The following is a 16,257-nucleotide window of genomic DNA, read 5'->3' as shown; positions in this document are numbered from 1 at the left end:
CTCGAACAATTAATACTTCATTTCTTGCATTTTTGTAGAGTTCATTATATTAGCTCGTTCAAAATAGGGTACAATTACAATCATATTGATAAATATTATATTTGATTTGATTTCAACAATTTTAAGATCGAATATATTAATTTGATTTTGAGAAATAACTGATCCATACCAATGCTTGAACATCCCAAGGTACGGTTATAGTGGACAGTACAATTGTCCGCGAGTCAGCATGTTAGCATAGTGCATGAATACATCTCACCGCCCAATTTAAGCTTGAGTTGATTATTGATCCGCCTATTTATCAATTTAATTTATTTTAATCTAATTTAATTCAATTCATTCAATTAGGCTTATATGTAGCGCAAATTGACTCATTAAAAAATCTTGTCAAGCTATTTTATAGTATCTTTTTACTTTAACATTATATAATCATAATAAAACAAAAAAAATAATCGTACTAAATACTTAAAAAAGTAAATAAATCAATTAAAAATTAGCAAAAATTGTATTTTGGTACAACTCATTTTGACTCAAATAAACTTTCACCCATTGAATCTTGACCCATTTATTGTGTATAATATATAATCATAACCCCCAAAAAAAAATAAATTTTTTTTACTAGATACTAAAAAAATTAAATAAATCAATTAAGAATTAGCAAAAATTGCACTACAACTCCTCAGACTTTGACTGATTGAATCTCGAGCCATTTATTGTGTGACCTATTTTGACCCGTCCAAATTACCCAATAATCCCAATTGCCACCCTTCCCATACACTACAAATACCCCGTACGATTATTCACAATCAAAACCCTCAATTGAGCTTTATCTTTTCCAAAAATCTGCCATGGCGAATCTGTACAAAAAAACCATGAGCATGGAAGAGAGCCTTAAGCGAATGGAGTTGCAGCTTCAGTCGTTTGTTGCCGACAACATGAAACGGCTCGAAAAGCTTGAAAAAGACCACAACCACCAAGTCACCTCCATCATGCATGCTTCCCTAAAATTTCCAGAATTTGACCTTCGAAACCTCAACTTCTGGATAAGGCGATGCAACAGCTTCTTCGAACTCTGTCAGATTCCAGATCATCAGAAAATGGGGTATGTTTCGCTCAACATTAAGGGAAGAGCTGAATGCTAGTATGCATGTTACGTTTCAGAACAACGAGGGTCGGTTGGTGTGACGTGGGAGAAGTTCTGTGTGGACATATGTCGCCGGTTTCGTTCTGAATCCATGGACGTAATGGACAAATTTGCCAGTGTTAAACAGACCGGAGATATGACTGTTGAACAATACCTAGAAGAGTTTGAGGAGGCTATGGCCGCTGTGGTTTCTGCTTATCCCGATATACAGGAAGAGTACTATGTGTCCCGTTTTATTGCAGGATTGAATCGGCTTATTAGGGTTATGATGGGTGTTACAACCCCTACAACCATCATTGATGCCTTTTTACAAGCAAAGCAACTGCAGGCTGATTAGCTTTACTTTTTTTTTTTTTTTCCGTTTATGTGAAGTTTAGAGTAACTGCAGGTTGAGTGTTAGAAGCTGATCTTTGTTTATTTACTTTATTTTGTAATAGGTGATGTCTTTTGAACACTTGGTGTTAAATCAATTAGATTATGACTGTTGATGGACAACTATTTTTTTTTTTTTTAGTTAATTTGGAATTGCAAATTTACCTTGCTCATATGACACTTTTGGCCGTTGGTGTAGTTTATCTTTTGGTTGGTGAGGTAAATCATTAATAAACCAACAAGAAGGTAAACTACACAAGTTGTATATGGGCTGCCAGTATAGTTCTCAATCAAACAGGGAGTGACAATTGAGACTTGAGAGAAACAATGGGCAACCTGGTGCACTAAAGCTCTCACTGTGCGTGGGTCTGGGGACCGACAACCCATTTTGACTTCTTTTTACATAAGTGTCATGATCATTTAGCTAGTGTGTAAAGTGCTTTTGATGTGAGGAATGTTGATAGAAAACACTTAGAGAGCAAAGTTGAGTTGAGAACTTATGTTGTCGACTGAATTTTGGTATTCTATCCTACAAGGGTCAACTTTGAATGTGTGTAACTTCTGGAATATATGGAAGTTTGGAGCTCAAGACCCACCAAATGGAAGATAATTGAGTCCTCTTTCCAATACCCCCAATTTTGCCTTAATCCGATACCCTAGCGAAAAGTTATGAGCATTTTCGCGAGCGAACCAGTGAGGGTGAGCGATAAGGGCATGGCACGCCCTCTGTGTTCCGCAATAAGAGCGTGGCATGCCCTGTATACTCCGCATTATGGGGGTGGCTTTGTGATAAATAGCCAAGACATAGTGTATAATGCTCTCTATGATGATGTTGACTTTGTCAACTACACATTCACCGTCTTCTCCAATTGACCAGCTATACTGGTCCATGTTGCCCGATTAGAGATGAATGCAATAATGGAGCACTATAGGCTGAGTTAATACTGTCACAGTAAAAGCTACAAGAATGAGTAGAATGCACTGGGGAACTGTAAATGATTGAGCAAATATTTTCCCTATAACTACATTTTACTGTACATATTTGGAATTCTCAAGTCTGAAGCCAAGTGCTATGAATATTTCTTGGCAAATACTGATTGTTGATTGATTACCGTACCCCATAGTTAATTTTTTGTTCATTTGGGAATTGTGATTTTACCTTGCTCATGACTCTTTTGGCTATTGGTGCAGTTTATATTTTTGATAATTGGGGTAAATCACTATCAAAGCAACTAGAAAGTAACTATACGTGGTCATTTTGTACACGTACTAAAATATCCCGAAATTGTAGTCCTGAACTAAATTATTCCATCTGGGAGATCAAATAAAATAAACCCAAGTTGAACGGGATAAGGTGGGATGTCCATGATTTAATCTGAAATTAAATTTATGTTGTGTTTGGTTGACAGTGTACATTTATCCCTACATGTACAAGTTGTATATGGATTGCCATTATAGTTCTCAATCAAACAAGGAGTGACAATTGAGACTTGAGAGAGAGGACTGTTTCTCGGTAAATGTATGAAACAGCCTTTGTCTGCTGATACAATTCAACAACATTGAGCAAAGAGTTTAATTTATGCATCAGCTAGAACCCATTTTCTCCATCTCAGCCTTTTGAAGTTTGTCTAAAATCAAGTAGAGAATGATGACTATTGGTGGGCACTGATTTTTTGTTCAGTTGGAATTGTGATTTTATGTCGCGCATGACACTTTTGGCTGCCGATATAGTTGATCTTTTGATAGGCAATGTAAATCATTAATAAAGCAGCAGGAAAGTAAACTACTATAAATTTACAAGTTGTATATGGGGCTGCCAGTACAGTTCTCAATCAAACAGGGAGTGACAATTGAGACTTGAGAGAGAGAATTGGCAGCCCAATGCATTGAACCTCCCGCTGTGCACGAGATCTGGGGACAGACGACACCTTTCTGACTTTGATGTCCACATCGACCAACTCTGAAGACATTTTCTCTTTTAATTTCTCAAAGGAGGAGTGTGAATTTCTATAACACGTCTGTGCTTTATGGGATGCCAATATTGTGCGTGGATGATGGGAGCGGAGCAGGAGCTTCCAAAATCTTATCACTAGTTTTCAAGTATGCTTCACAACTCATTAGTTGACAATTTATTTATGTTACAAAAACAATTATCTCCATGATACAGTTACTTGACAAAGTGTTTTGACTCGGTAAGACTATATACAAGATGCTACAATTTTCCTCATTACTATATCCATTCTCCTCTTCCAAAGTATAAAATAGGTTGAACAATCTCTACCTCGTATAGTTTTGTCAAGATCACATTCTTCAGGATAACTTATACTAGGTTTTAATGGGATAGAACAAATCTGAAATGGGGTCGAGCTCTTGTAATAGATTTGTAATTTGGCAGGTCTGGGGAAAGAGAAGACTCAAAGGAGGGGTATGAATGCTTGCTTGGAAATCAAATTCTTGAGCTTTATTATTACCCATCTAAATATTACTTTTGCTTCTATGTCGCACAGCTCATAGCTCCATGCTTGTGGAAATTGTGAAGCCAATAATTACCAACTCATTTCAACCCAACTTATTTCAATTCATTAACAACTAGGCATCAAAGATTAAGGAGAATTAGTCTCCTTAAATATCACAACTTACACATCCTTTACTTAGTTTAGATATAGTAGGAATCTAAATCTAAGAAGCCTATCGATCAGTTACGCTCATAATAAGGAGATGTAAAATATATCACGGTTCACGGAGGGACACTTTCCAAAAATGAAAGAGAAATAAATGAAATGTATAACTGCTTTCTCAGTGTGGAATTAAGACCCTAAGCCCAAAAGCTACATCCACAAATATTTTCACACAACAACTACAGAATCTTTGTACGATATGAATTTGTAAAAGCAATATGAGTGGAATATAGTTCAACATGTAAAGTTTGTAAATGGATTTTTGAAAGTTTATCCCGGGACTGTTATTTTACCCTGAAATTATACCGGGATTAGTTATGCTGGGATTAGTTGTTCTGGGATAAGTTATCCTGATATTATTTTTTAGTGGTTGTTTGGTTTGTGATACTAAAAATAATATATAGCGCATTGTTTGTAAAATATATTATTTGTTTACAAAAATACCCCTCACTTTAATTAACTTATTAATTATTTTTACGTTTGTCTTCCTATGATTTTTCTATGTGTTTAGTTATGTGCCAATACATAAGCTTTAAAACAAAATAAGATTCCATGTCATCCGACGAATATTTCTATTGTCAAAAGCAAACTTCAGTTTTAAACCAAAAGATGTCGATGTGTTATCTAAATGAAAAATGCTACAGGGGTGAAGTTAGTCGCCGAAAGTCAGTCTACTAGCAGAGTGAAGAAGAAAATGACAAGCAGATCGCAACGAATGGCCATTGACATGATTATTATTTCTAAAACTTGAGCTCATGTATTTGAAAATTAGATTAGGAAGAAAAAAAAAATACAAAAATATAGAAGAAAAAAATATATTTGAAAACTAGATTAAAAATATAAAAAGTGAAAATCAAAGGGTTTGGGGGTAGTTTTGTCATTTTATAATTTTATTCAAGGATAAATTAAGGTGGGATAATTTATACCACAAAATGTGTGTGATAACTTATCCCGGTACCATTATTAATTTTGAGATAATTTATCTCGAGTATTACCAACCAAACGATGCTTGAAATTACCCCCAACTGAAGTTTTGCATCGTTTGGTTGTTAATACTTTTGGTTCAAAACTGAAGTTTGCTTTTGACAATAGAAATATCCGTAGGATGGCATGAAATCTTATTTTGTTTTAAATCTTATGTATTGACACATAACTGAACACATAGAAAAATCATAGGAATACAAACATAAAAATAATTCATAAGTTAACTAAAGTGAGGGGTACTTTTGTAAACAAACAATATATTTTTATAAACAATCCACTACATATTATTTTTATTACCACAAATCAAACAATTAATAAAAAATAACACTAGGATAACTCGGGGATAACTAATCCCAGCATAACTTATTTTCAAACCAAACGACCTCACGGTATAAGTGATGGACTTGGATATTATTTTTGTTGCAACTTTCAGAAGTGGAGATGAAGAAAGTCTCTATAGACTGAGAAATTGCAAAGTGCGTGCCCACGTGAACTCTAAAATGGTGTGATTCATAGAGATATTCTGAAATCTGTTCACTTGATTCATTTCAAGATGGTTCCAATAAGTCGTTGAAAACCAGTACGAACAATAATAGTCTTGAAACATCAGTTCTAAATTGCTGAAAGGATATCTGGTGTAGGGTCTAATAAAACTCTAGGCTGAAACAAGAAATTCTAACCTTCAAGCAGAGTTTCACCAACTTATGAGTGATGATTACTCTGATCAGGTACATCATAAACAAGCATACACTTTTAATGAATATTTTGCAATGCAAGGGGAAAAGTGCGAGCTTTAATGCTTGTGGTGCTTAAGTAATTGCTTGAACCAATAGGCAGACATTTTCGGATATCGCTCAAGTGTTTTGTAGTCAACATACACTATACCAAATCTAGAAGTGTAACCCAATCTCCATTCAAAGTTGTCTAGCAATGACCATGCAAAGTAGCCTATGACATTAGCTCCTTCATCGACAAGCTTCTTTAGTTGGGCCAAATAGCTTTTGTAGTAATCAACCCTTTTGGTGTCATGCAAAGCTTCTGCAAGGGAAATGTTCCCTGCATAATCCATACCTGAAGTTCATTTATCGTTAGTCCGTAGAGTGATTTTCAAGTTGGTCTGGAAAAGTTTGATGACAAGTATACCATTTTCTGTTAGAATGATGATAGGATTTTCGTAGTGTTCTTTTACATAGTTGACAGCTTTGTAGAGACCCCAAGGCACAATGTAGAGCCAATAGGAGTGTGCCTATATGCATCAAAAATTAGAAATGGAATTAGCTAACGGTTAGGATATAGTACTTTTTAGGTACAAAAACATTAATTCCAATTATGTGCTTACCCTAGGACCAACCGGTACTCCCTTGCGATCATCTGAGTCAAGGCAAGAAATGAATTGGACTCAATAGAACTTGTTAAGTATGAAATCAGAATAATAGAATAACAATAACTAATTTTCCGCATTCAATATAAAAACAATGCCAATATTAATCCAAACTTGATTGAGTTGGAGTTCAAGGAATCGACCACTTCCTGTACAGATCAATTTTCACATTAAGCATACTTATTATCTGAAGTCATGACTTCGCCCATGAAGCGATAATCCGTCAGTACACATTACTTCATCTCTTCAAATCTATGTTGCTCGACTCTTCAAAAATGTTGCCGTATACTCGTGTCAGATATTTCAAGAATGCACTACTTTTGAACCATACGACACGCAACCGTCAAAATTTTTGATGAGTCCAAGAAACATAGCTTTAAGTGACAACCTGATGATTTTTCAAGCGCATATCAAAAAATAAACAAGTAAAAATCTTACTAGCAAATCCACAGTTCTGATCCTGCCGGTAGGCAAGGGCTTTTGGTTCGGATAGATGCTCATATGCATAGAAGGTGGTATAGTGGTTTATGCCCACATAATCGATTGATCCTTTGACCATCTTAACCTCTTCTGTTGTGAATTTTGGTAGTCGGTCTCCAACAACATTTTGCATGGTTTTAGGGTACTCTCCATAGACTAGAGGATGCAAAAACCTGTAGAGAAAGTCAAAGTTGAGTAATTAAGGAAACCAAACATCACTGAGAATTGACCACTACTCTATTAAGTAATTAATGTAGTGTCATGTTAGCAAATTCTCACCATCCCAATTCAAAGTCTCTTGCTCTTTGAGCTGCATAATTGTCACCTTTTGATTTAGTCAGTGGTTCGTACCACACAAAATCCAAGATAATTCCAAATTTTCCCTTTTGCTTCTCCTATGATTTTGCATTTAGAAGATGAAGTCAAAACTTGCTCCTCTTCTCCCAGTACAATTACCAGACAAAGCAACAACAAAATAATTTTAACTTCCATAATGACAAGTGTAAAAGTACTTGGCGTAATTACGTCACTGGAAAATTACAAGTAATCATCTAGATAAAGTGAGATTGGTAACCTTCATCAAAATTAGACAGGTTACCTACTACTCCGCCCGTCCCATTTTATGTGTCGTCACTTTCTTTTTGGTTCGTCTCAAAAAGAATGTCACCTTTCTTTATTTGACAACTATTTAATGGTATCATTCCTATTTTATCCTTAGTGGATCCCACTTATTAAGAAAGATAACTAAAAAGTAAACATTAAAATAACTTTAAGGGGGACTATTTTGTAAACTATACAAAGTCATCACTTATTTCTTAAACTTCGTGCTTGATCAAATGGCGACACATAAAATGAGATGGATGAAGTATTATAAAAGGCTAAAAATTGGTAATGGTGTAATTCTTTTTGACACTATTAGTGTACGTAATGTAAGTTAAAACTAAAAAAAAAAAAAATGATACATAATCCTACTTGATACTTTTCGCGATATCTACGAGCTGCTGCAGCATGACTCAAGATCAGATTATGTGCAACAATGTAAGGCTCAGTTGCAGAGTCCCCTGCTGTGCAGTTGCCAAATGCTTTGGAGCATCTTCCAGGTGCAAAGAATCCAGTGTCGTAGCCTAGATCAGCAACAACTCTTGGTTCATTAAATGAGAACCAATTCTTCACTCTCTCTCCATATGTCTTGAAGCAAAATTCTGCATAATCAGCAAAATCTTTCCTGCAAGATTTAAATGGCAAATCACTTTCGGAACCAAAAAAAAAAAGAAGCTAAAAACGTCATAAAACCTTATCTTGGGTAAATTTTCTTAATATTACTTACACGACTTCATGACTTAACCATCCTTTGTACCTATCTTGAAGTGCTTGAGGTAAATCGTAGTGATTAAGAGTAACATACGGGGTAATGCCTGCAAAAATAGATGTTCAAACTTTCCACATCGACTGGCAGAACCAACAATTTAAACCGATGGATATAGCCACAACTACATCAGCTTTTTGTTGTGACCATGTTCCAAATTATACAGGTGCGTCTGTACATGCTGCCCAGATGCTCTACATATCACATCTTAATTACGCACGTTCTCTAAATTTACCTCTTTTGAGCATATAGTCAATCAACCTGTTGTAATAAGTAACTCCCTTCCAGTTAATTTTTCCAGTTCCATCTACAATGGGAAAGTGAGACAATTATTTTTTTTTAGTGTTTATGCAAAGGGGTAGGTATATATTAAAGTTGACAAGAAAGGGCGGAGCTACGGCCACCGAAGGTTGGTCAGATGAACACCCTTCGTTGAAAATTTTTTTCGAGTATATAAGTTAAAAATAGATATTTATGGTCATATACATAATGTTGCACAACACCCTTGACAAGGTAGAAAAACATAGTCAAGAGTGTGCATTTCCGCATCAACAATTCGGGTTTGAATTTTGACAGGTGCAACAGTTCTTTATTATTATTATTTTTTTTTCAAAACAATTATTTGGCCTTGTAAAAAGAACGAAAAATATGAATACCCTTAACCAAAATTCTGGTTTCGCCCCTGTTGACAAATGGAAAGAGAAAAGGAATGATCAAATTACTTGGGAAAATTCTGGACCATGAAACGGAGAAACGGTAAGCATCAAAGTTCAGCTTCACCATTAGATCAATATCTTCCTGTACCCATAAATTAAGTTTGTCATTTTTCATGTCACAAAATCATAAATCTATCTGTGTGAGAATCTATCGAAAATAACCTATGTGCTTCAAGGTAAGGTATGGCCGCATAAATTCTACCCTCTCCGGGCGATATTCAGTATGTTATTATTGTAGTTGTAAAATCACAACTCTAACTCGGGTGCAATATTCCATTATCCATTAATTAATTCGTTAAGCTAACTCTACAGTTTAATGATATTCCTTCCGCTTCGTATTAGTTGGCTTTTTTAAAAAAAATATTTGTTTCAATTTAATTGTTCCTTTCATAAAATAAGAGAATATTATTATGTTTTTTCGATATTATCTCTATCAGTAATGACTAAATAAAGTATTTAAACTTAAATTTATATTTTTAAAACATACTCCCTCCGTCTCAAATTAAGATGACACATTGATTAAGAAAAATAATTAATAACATGGCTAGGTTACCATAGTACCCGTATTAAATGATGTTTACATTTTAATTTAAAGAAAAAAATAATTAATACAAAGGGTAAAACATGAAAAAAAAATTTATCTCTTCTTAATTAATGAAAAAAAGATAAATAAAATGAGAAGTTAAATTACAAAATTTAAAACGTATAATTTGGGACGAAAAAAATAATTAATAAGATTAATTTAATAAAATAAATTCTAATTAATTTTTTGTTAATGTGTGTGTCAAGTATGAAACAGCCTCATTGACCTTTACTGGTCCAATTTGAACTTTGTATGTCCTTTAGAAAACAACAATTGAATTGAACATTTACTATAATACTTCCTCCGTCTTATTTTATTTGTATCAATTTAACTTCATATATTGATTAATAAAAATAATTAATCTTATAGTTAATTTACCATAATACGATGTTTACATTTTAATTTGAAGAAAAATAATTAATACAAAGGGTAAAACATGAAAAAAAAATTGTCTCTTCTTAATTTGTGAAAAATAACAAGTAAAATAAGAAATCAAATTAAAAAATTTGAAACAAGTAAAATGACACGAATGGAGTATTTAGTATTATTAAGTCTGAGAAAAAGATTTGAGAAATAAGTAATTAATATTAAGATAAAAAATAAAAATAAATAATTATTTTTTTAATATATTAAAAGTAATAAGTAAAAGTAAAATTTATTTTTGAAATAATAAATAAGTAAAAGTGAATAGAGAATTTTCGGATCGATCGTTATATTGAATTCTTAGTTCTTCTATAATTATGCTATCAAATCCCAAGAAAGTTATTTAGCACTAATCATTTTGTCTATCAATATGGTTGGTGATGGTTCAAAAGAGACTTTCACTAAACACAATTTTTTTGTGTGATTTAATTAACACACTCAGAATTTACACCATCAGCTATAGTAGCTTATTTGATTTACTTTTTGCCTTTTTTAAATTGCTCCATCTACTTGCCACTCTTTCATTATTTATTTATTATTTCAATAATAAATTGTACTCTTATCTCTAACTTCTTTATTTTTGTATTTTCTTTAAAAAAATTATTTTGTAGTTTTTCATTTAGTCAAAAATTTATTGGAAACAACCTGATCTCTATCCTCCAGAGGTATTAGATGAAAGGTTTGTGTACAACTCACACTTTTTAAATCTTACTTGTCATGATATACTGAATATGTTATTTTCATTGGTGAATTTATAGGCAAAATATGAAGCACGTGAACATGTGGTTCTTTCGTAAAATTAGATATTTGATGTATATATACTTTTAAATCAGTATGATATAATTATCTGCTAACCTAATGCTATAAAAAAGCTAAATGGTTACTAAATATCAAATCATTTAATTCTCACCTGATACTTGTTTTTCTTTTCTTTAGTGATGTATTCATATTCTAAAAGATCATAAATTTACCTCTGAAATTGTTGTCACAAGGATGCTATTTTACTCTTTTGACTTTTCTTTTAAAAAAAGAATTTAGATCATTTTACATTCAATGACATACCTTTAAAGTCATAGAAATACGATGTAGTAATTAAAACAACAAATTCGAAGAGTACTAAATAAATTCGTGGCCATTGGCCACTTTGATTTAAAGAAAAATAAAAAATTTAAGATTTGTTTAGTAGAATGTATTAGAAAAAATAATGCACGAACTAATTTTATGTGTAGATAGTATATTGTTTGGTACACTCTATTTGATATTAAGATGTGTATAATTAATACATAAAAATGCATGGTATTAATAATGTAGTAGATTTTAATGCATGCATTAACATAGTTGAAGACACAATCACCCCTCAAAATCTTTTCCACATCCAAAGTATTTTTATAAAGAAATATTTTTTAAAAAATATTATGTAATGCATGTTAATTATTTTAACTATACCATATCAAACACTCCATAAAAAAGAATCTTAGAATAACTAATTAATACAAGCAAAACTAATACTAGAATTATTAATACACGCATTATTAATACATCATATTTTACACTATTCTTACACACCTGGTCAATTAACGATCCTAAGAGTACTTTTATTTGATATGTGCCAAAGTGTAATTGTTCTCTCTATTAAACTTTTTATATCTAGGAAATACGACTATACATACAACTAAAATAGAACGTCCAGAAAGTGACAATGCAAACCTTACTATATATTATCCTTAACATTTAAACCTTGTAAGACATAAAGTTTTTCCTTTGTCTATGTCTCGCACGCAGCCAAGCGGCAATTGACCATCGAAGGAAGGTGAAATGCAGGGGCGGCTCAAGCGCATAAGAGGCCTAAGATTAAAATCAAAATGGAGGCCTTAATTCTTTACGTAATTTTTTTTTTTTTATGAAGTCTATTACGTTCAATCTCTTTTTGTGACATAGTATTCTAGATAAATCAAACTTATTTGAATTATTCTTTTTTATATAAAAAAGAGTAAATATCCTATTACCTCCCTGAACTATACCCAAAACGGCAGAGACACACCTCAACTTAAAGGGGGTCCTATTACCCCTGAACTAATTAAAAGTGTAATTTTGACACCCTTAGTGCCTATGTGGACACTTCAGTGCGTTGTGCCACGTATGTGCCACGTAGGCACTAAGAGTGTCAAAATTACACTTTTAATTAGTTAAGGGTGGCAATAGGACCCCCTTTAAGTTAAGGTGTGTCTCTACCATTTTGGGTATAGTTCAGGGGGTAATACGGTATTAGCTCTATAAAAAATTTATTTTTTTTACAAATAATATTTAAATCTTTTAGAAAAATCTATAATCTATTATTATTAAAGAAAAAAAAATGAGGCCCTCAAATTCGGGGGCCTAAGGCGGTAGCTTTTTTTTATAAGGGTAGAGCCATCCTTGGTGAAATGGCTATGATCTTCTACTCTTATTGTTTGTCTGGATAGATTTATTTTAGGTGTTTTTAAGTAGTTTTGTAATGTATAGGTAAAAATAAAAAGTAACTATAAGCATTTGTTTTGTGAAAATAATTATAAGTAATAAGTCATAAGTTTTTTCAAACCGATTCTTAATAAGATGTCTCAATGGAATTTGAGCCCGTAAAATGCAAAAGCTATTGATAGTGATGAATTCCTTCTTTAGTAAATTATAAGCTAGTGCAAATTTAAATTAATTAGTTGGACGATTCTGATTTCCAAAAAGTTATTTATACTAAGTTAGTGATCGAACGTCGTCACTGCAAAAGAACGGGGGGGATATATGTGGGGAATATAGAATTTTGAACCTCTTAGCTGCTAGGCAAAAGACACATTCAGCTTACTCTATAACGGTGGTACTGATCCGCAGAGACCTCTCCACTTGCATTGTTTGGTTCACGTCCTGTTTTAACACCAAGAAAGAGCTCGTAATTAGATCAAAATCGTCCAAAAAATCATGATACATACTAGAAGAAGAATTGTTTACATGTATGTACCAGGTTGTTTGATGAAAGTGTCCCAAACACTAGGTCCACGGCCATCTTTGCTAGCCGCACCTTCTACTTGGTATGCAGAAGTTGATGTTCCAAACACAAAACCCTCTGGAAAGCTGTCTCTGTTCAACCCTCCGGTGTCCAAACCCACCGTCTCTGCTGGCAACAGTACATTATCGCTCCGAATAACTATTACAGTCAGAAGAAAAAACAACCATGGAGTGGCTTTGATCATTATCTCAATTTGTGAAAAAGCAGTGGTGAGTGGAGTGTAGGATCAGGTGGGATGATATATATATATATATATACATGGTGTGAGGCAATTCCATTTATGGAATAAACTATATCATGCCTGAAGAATTAATCTAAATAACCGTCCACTCAACTAATTAAACTAATATATTCAAAGATTGTCCATAGGGAGGTCTCACATCACCTTATATATATAAATATATCTAAAATTTTATATTTTTACTTGTCCAATTTAAACTTTTTATGTCCTTTAGAAAACAACGATTGATATGAACATTTACTATAATATTCATATTAACTGATATTTAGTATTATTAAGTATGCGAAAAAGATTTAACGAATAAGTAATTAATACTAACGTAAAAAAAATAAAAATAAATAACCATTTTCTTGATATATTAAAAATGATAAGTAAAAATAAAATTTGTTTTAAAATAATAAACAAGTAAAACAAATCGATCATTATATTGAATTCTTAATTCTTCTATAATTATGTAGTCAAATCCCAAGAAAGTTATTTAGCCCTAATCATTTTGTCTATCTATATGGTTGGTGATGATTTAATTGAGACATTCGGAATTTACACCATCAGCTATAGTAACCTATTTGATTTACACCAATATAGATTGTGGTGCAACGGATGGAACTGTTCCATCCTTGATTAGAGGTTGAAGGTTCAATCTTGGATATAGAGAAAACTTTGTTGGAAGAGCAACCTCCGAATGGGGTCCTACTCCAATGCGAATTCGAATTAATCGGGCTCCAATGTAGGTACCGGCCACCGAATGAAAAATAATAAAAAAAAAGACTTAATTTACTTTTTGCTTTTTTAAATTGCTCCATCTACTTGCACTCTTTCATTTTTTATTTATTATTTCAATAGTAATTGTATTCTTATCTCAACTTCTTTATTCTTGTATTTTCTTTAAAAATCTATTTTATAATTTTTTATTTAGTCAAAAATTTATTGAAAATAACCTGTTCTCTATCCCTCAGAGTATTAGATGAAAGGTTTATGTATAATCCACACTCCTCAAATTTTACTTGTGATGATATATTTTGTATGTTGTTGTCATTGGTGAATTTATAGGTAAAATATTGAGCAAGTGAACCTGTAGTCTTTTCGTAAAATCAGGTACTTAGTGTATATACATTTTAAAATCAGTATAATATAATTATCTGCTAACCTGATGTTATAAAAAGGCTAAATGATATACTTGATTAAATATTAAATTATTTAATTCTTACCGGATACATTTTTTCCTTTTCTTTAGTGGTGTATTCATATTCTAAAAATTATAAATTTACCTCTGAAATTGTCGTCGCAAGGATGATATTTTTCTTTTTTGACCTTTTTAAAAGAAAAATGAATTTCAATCATTTTACTTTCAAATATGACATACCTTTAAAGTCATAGAAATATGATGTAGTATTTGAAACAACAAATTCGAAGGGTACTAAATAAATTCGTGGCCATTGGCCACTTTGATAAAAAAAAAAAAAAAAAAAACTTAAGGTTTGTTTAGTTGAATGCATTAGAAAAAATAACGCATGTACTAATTTTGTGGGTAGATAATATATTGTTTGGTACACTCTATTTGATATTAAGATGTGTATAATTAATAAATGAAAATGCATGATATTAATAATACAGTAGATTCTAATCAGTGGCGGAGCCAAAATTTTCATCAAGGGATTCAAAATCGAAAAATATAGACACACGAACTAACCGAAGGGGGGTTCAACATCAATTATATATATATAAAAAATAATTTTTACTATATAAAAATAGTATAATTTTTTGTCGAAAGGGGTTTGGATGATCCCCTAATCATAAGATGGCTTCGCCACTAATTCTAATGCATGCATTAACATAGTTGAAGACACAATCACCCCTCAAGATCTTTTCCATATCTTTTCCATGTGGAGAGTATTTTTGTAAACAAATACTTTTTTCAAAATTGTAATGCATGTTAATTATTTTAACTATACTACATCAGACACTGCATAAGAAAAATCTTAGAATAACTAATTCAAACAAAACTAATACTAAAATGCCTAATGCAGGCATTACTAATCATCATATTTTGCATTATTCTTACACACCTTGTCAATTAACGACCCCTAAGAGTACTTTTATTTGATATGTGCCCAAGTGTAATTGTTCTTTTAAACTTTGTATATCTAGGAAATACGACTATACATACAACTAAAATAGAACATATAGAAAGTAACTATGCAAACCTACTATATATTATCCTTAACAATTAAACCTTGTAAGACATAAAGTTCCCAATCAAATAGAGAGTGACAATTGAAACTTGAGAAAGAGAATGGGTGCACTAATGCTCCATGGGGTGCATTGACAGACAACACCTTTCGACTTTGATGTCCACATTGACCAACTCTTGAGATGTTTTCTCTTTAAATTTCTGAGGAGTGTGGGATTCAATAACACACCTGTGCTTTGTATGGCTGCGAGCAGTGTTTACATTATTGCCATATTGGGCAGATGACATAACTTTGAAAATTGTAGGACAACTTAGTATAGCTTCTTGTGATGAGGATAGCATTATAAACCTTTGGTGATCTGATATTGTTTGTGGATGATGGGAGAGGAGCTTCCAAAATCTTATGACTTAGATTCCAAGTAAGACTTAACAACTCACAGGTTTGACATTTTATATATGCTATAAACAACTATTTCCATGATACAATGTCACGATCAGATTTTTTAAGTCATGATGGTGCCTACTTTAACCCACCAGCAGGCAAGCCAAGCCATAGTCCGAAATGATAAGTAACGGGCTAACAGGCAGAGACCAAATAAAGAATTATGTATAATAATAATAATAAGTAAAAACTAAGAAAGGAACATATATATTATATCAA

At 32.4% G+C, this 16,257-nt stretch overlaps 1 protein-coding gene across 1 annotated transcript; it reads right to left on the bottom strand.

The window, feature by feature from the left end:
• Window positions 1-5,697: 5,697 nt before the first annotated feature.
• Window positions 5,698-13,446, bottom strand: LOC107879260 (beta-glucosidase 44). Its single transcript, XM_016726334.2, has 11 exons — window positions 13,117-13,446; window positions 12,964-13,022; window positions 9,128-9,203; window positions 8,641-8,712; window positions 8,367-8,454; window positions 8,012-8,264; window positions 7,319-7,434; window positions 6,998-7,212; window positions 6,518-6,549; window positions 6,322-6,424; window positions 5,698-6,249 (listed from the first exon to the last, which is right to left on the bottom strand). Exons 1-11 carry the CDS (start codon window positions 13,346-13,348, stop codon window positions 5,972-5,974), a joined length of 1,524 nt encoding a protein of 507 aa, XP_016581820.2. The 5' UTR covers window positions 13,349-13,446; the 3' UTR covers window positions 5,698-5,971.
• Window positions 13,447-16,257: the final 2,811 nt, after the last annotated feature.

Source organism: Capsicum annuum, chromosome 8 (assembly GCF_002878395.1).
Source record: "Capsicum annuum cultivar UCD-10X-F1 chromosome 8, UCD10Xv1.1, whole genome shotgun sequence".
NCBI classification, from domain to species: domain Eukaryota; kingdom Viridiplantae; phylum Streptophyta; class Magnoliopsida; order Solanales; family Solanaceae; genus Capsicum; species Capsicum annuum.
Note: the sequence above shows the minus strand (reverse complement) of the source record. Positions and strands in the feature narration are given on the sequence as shown.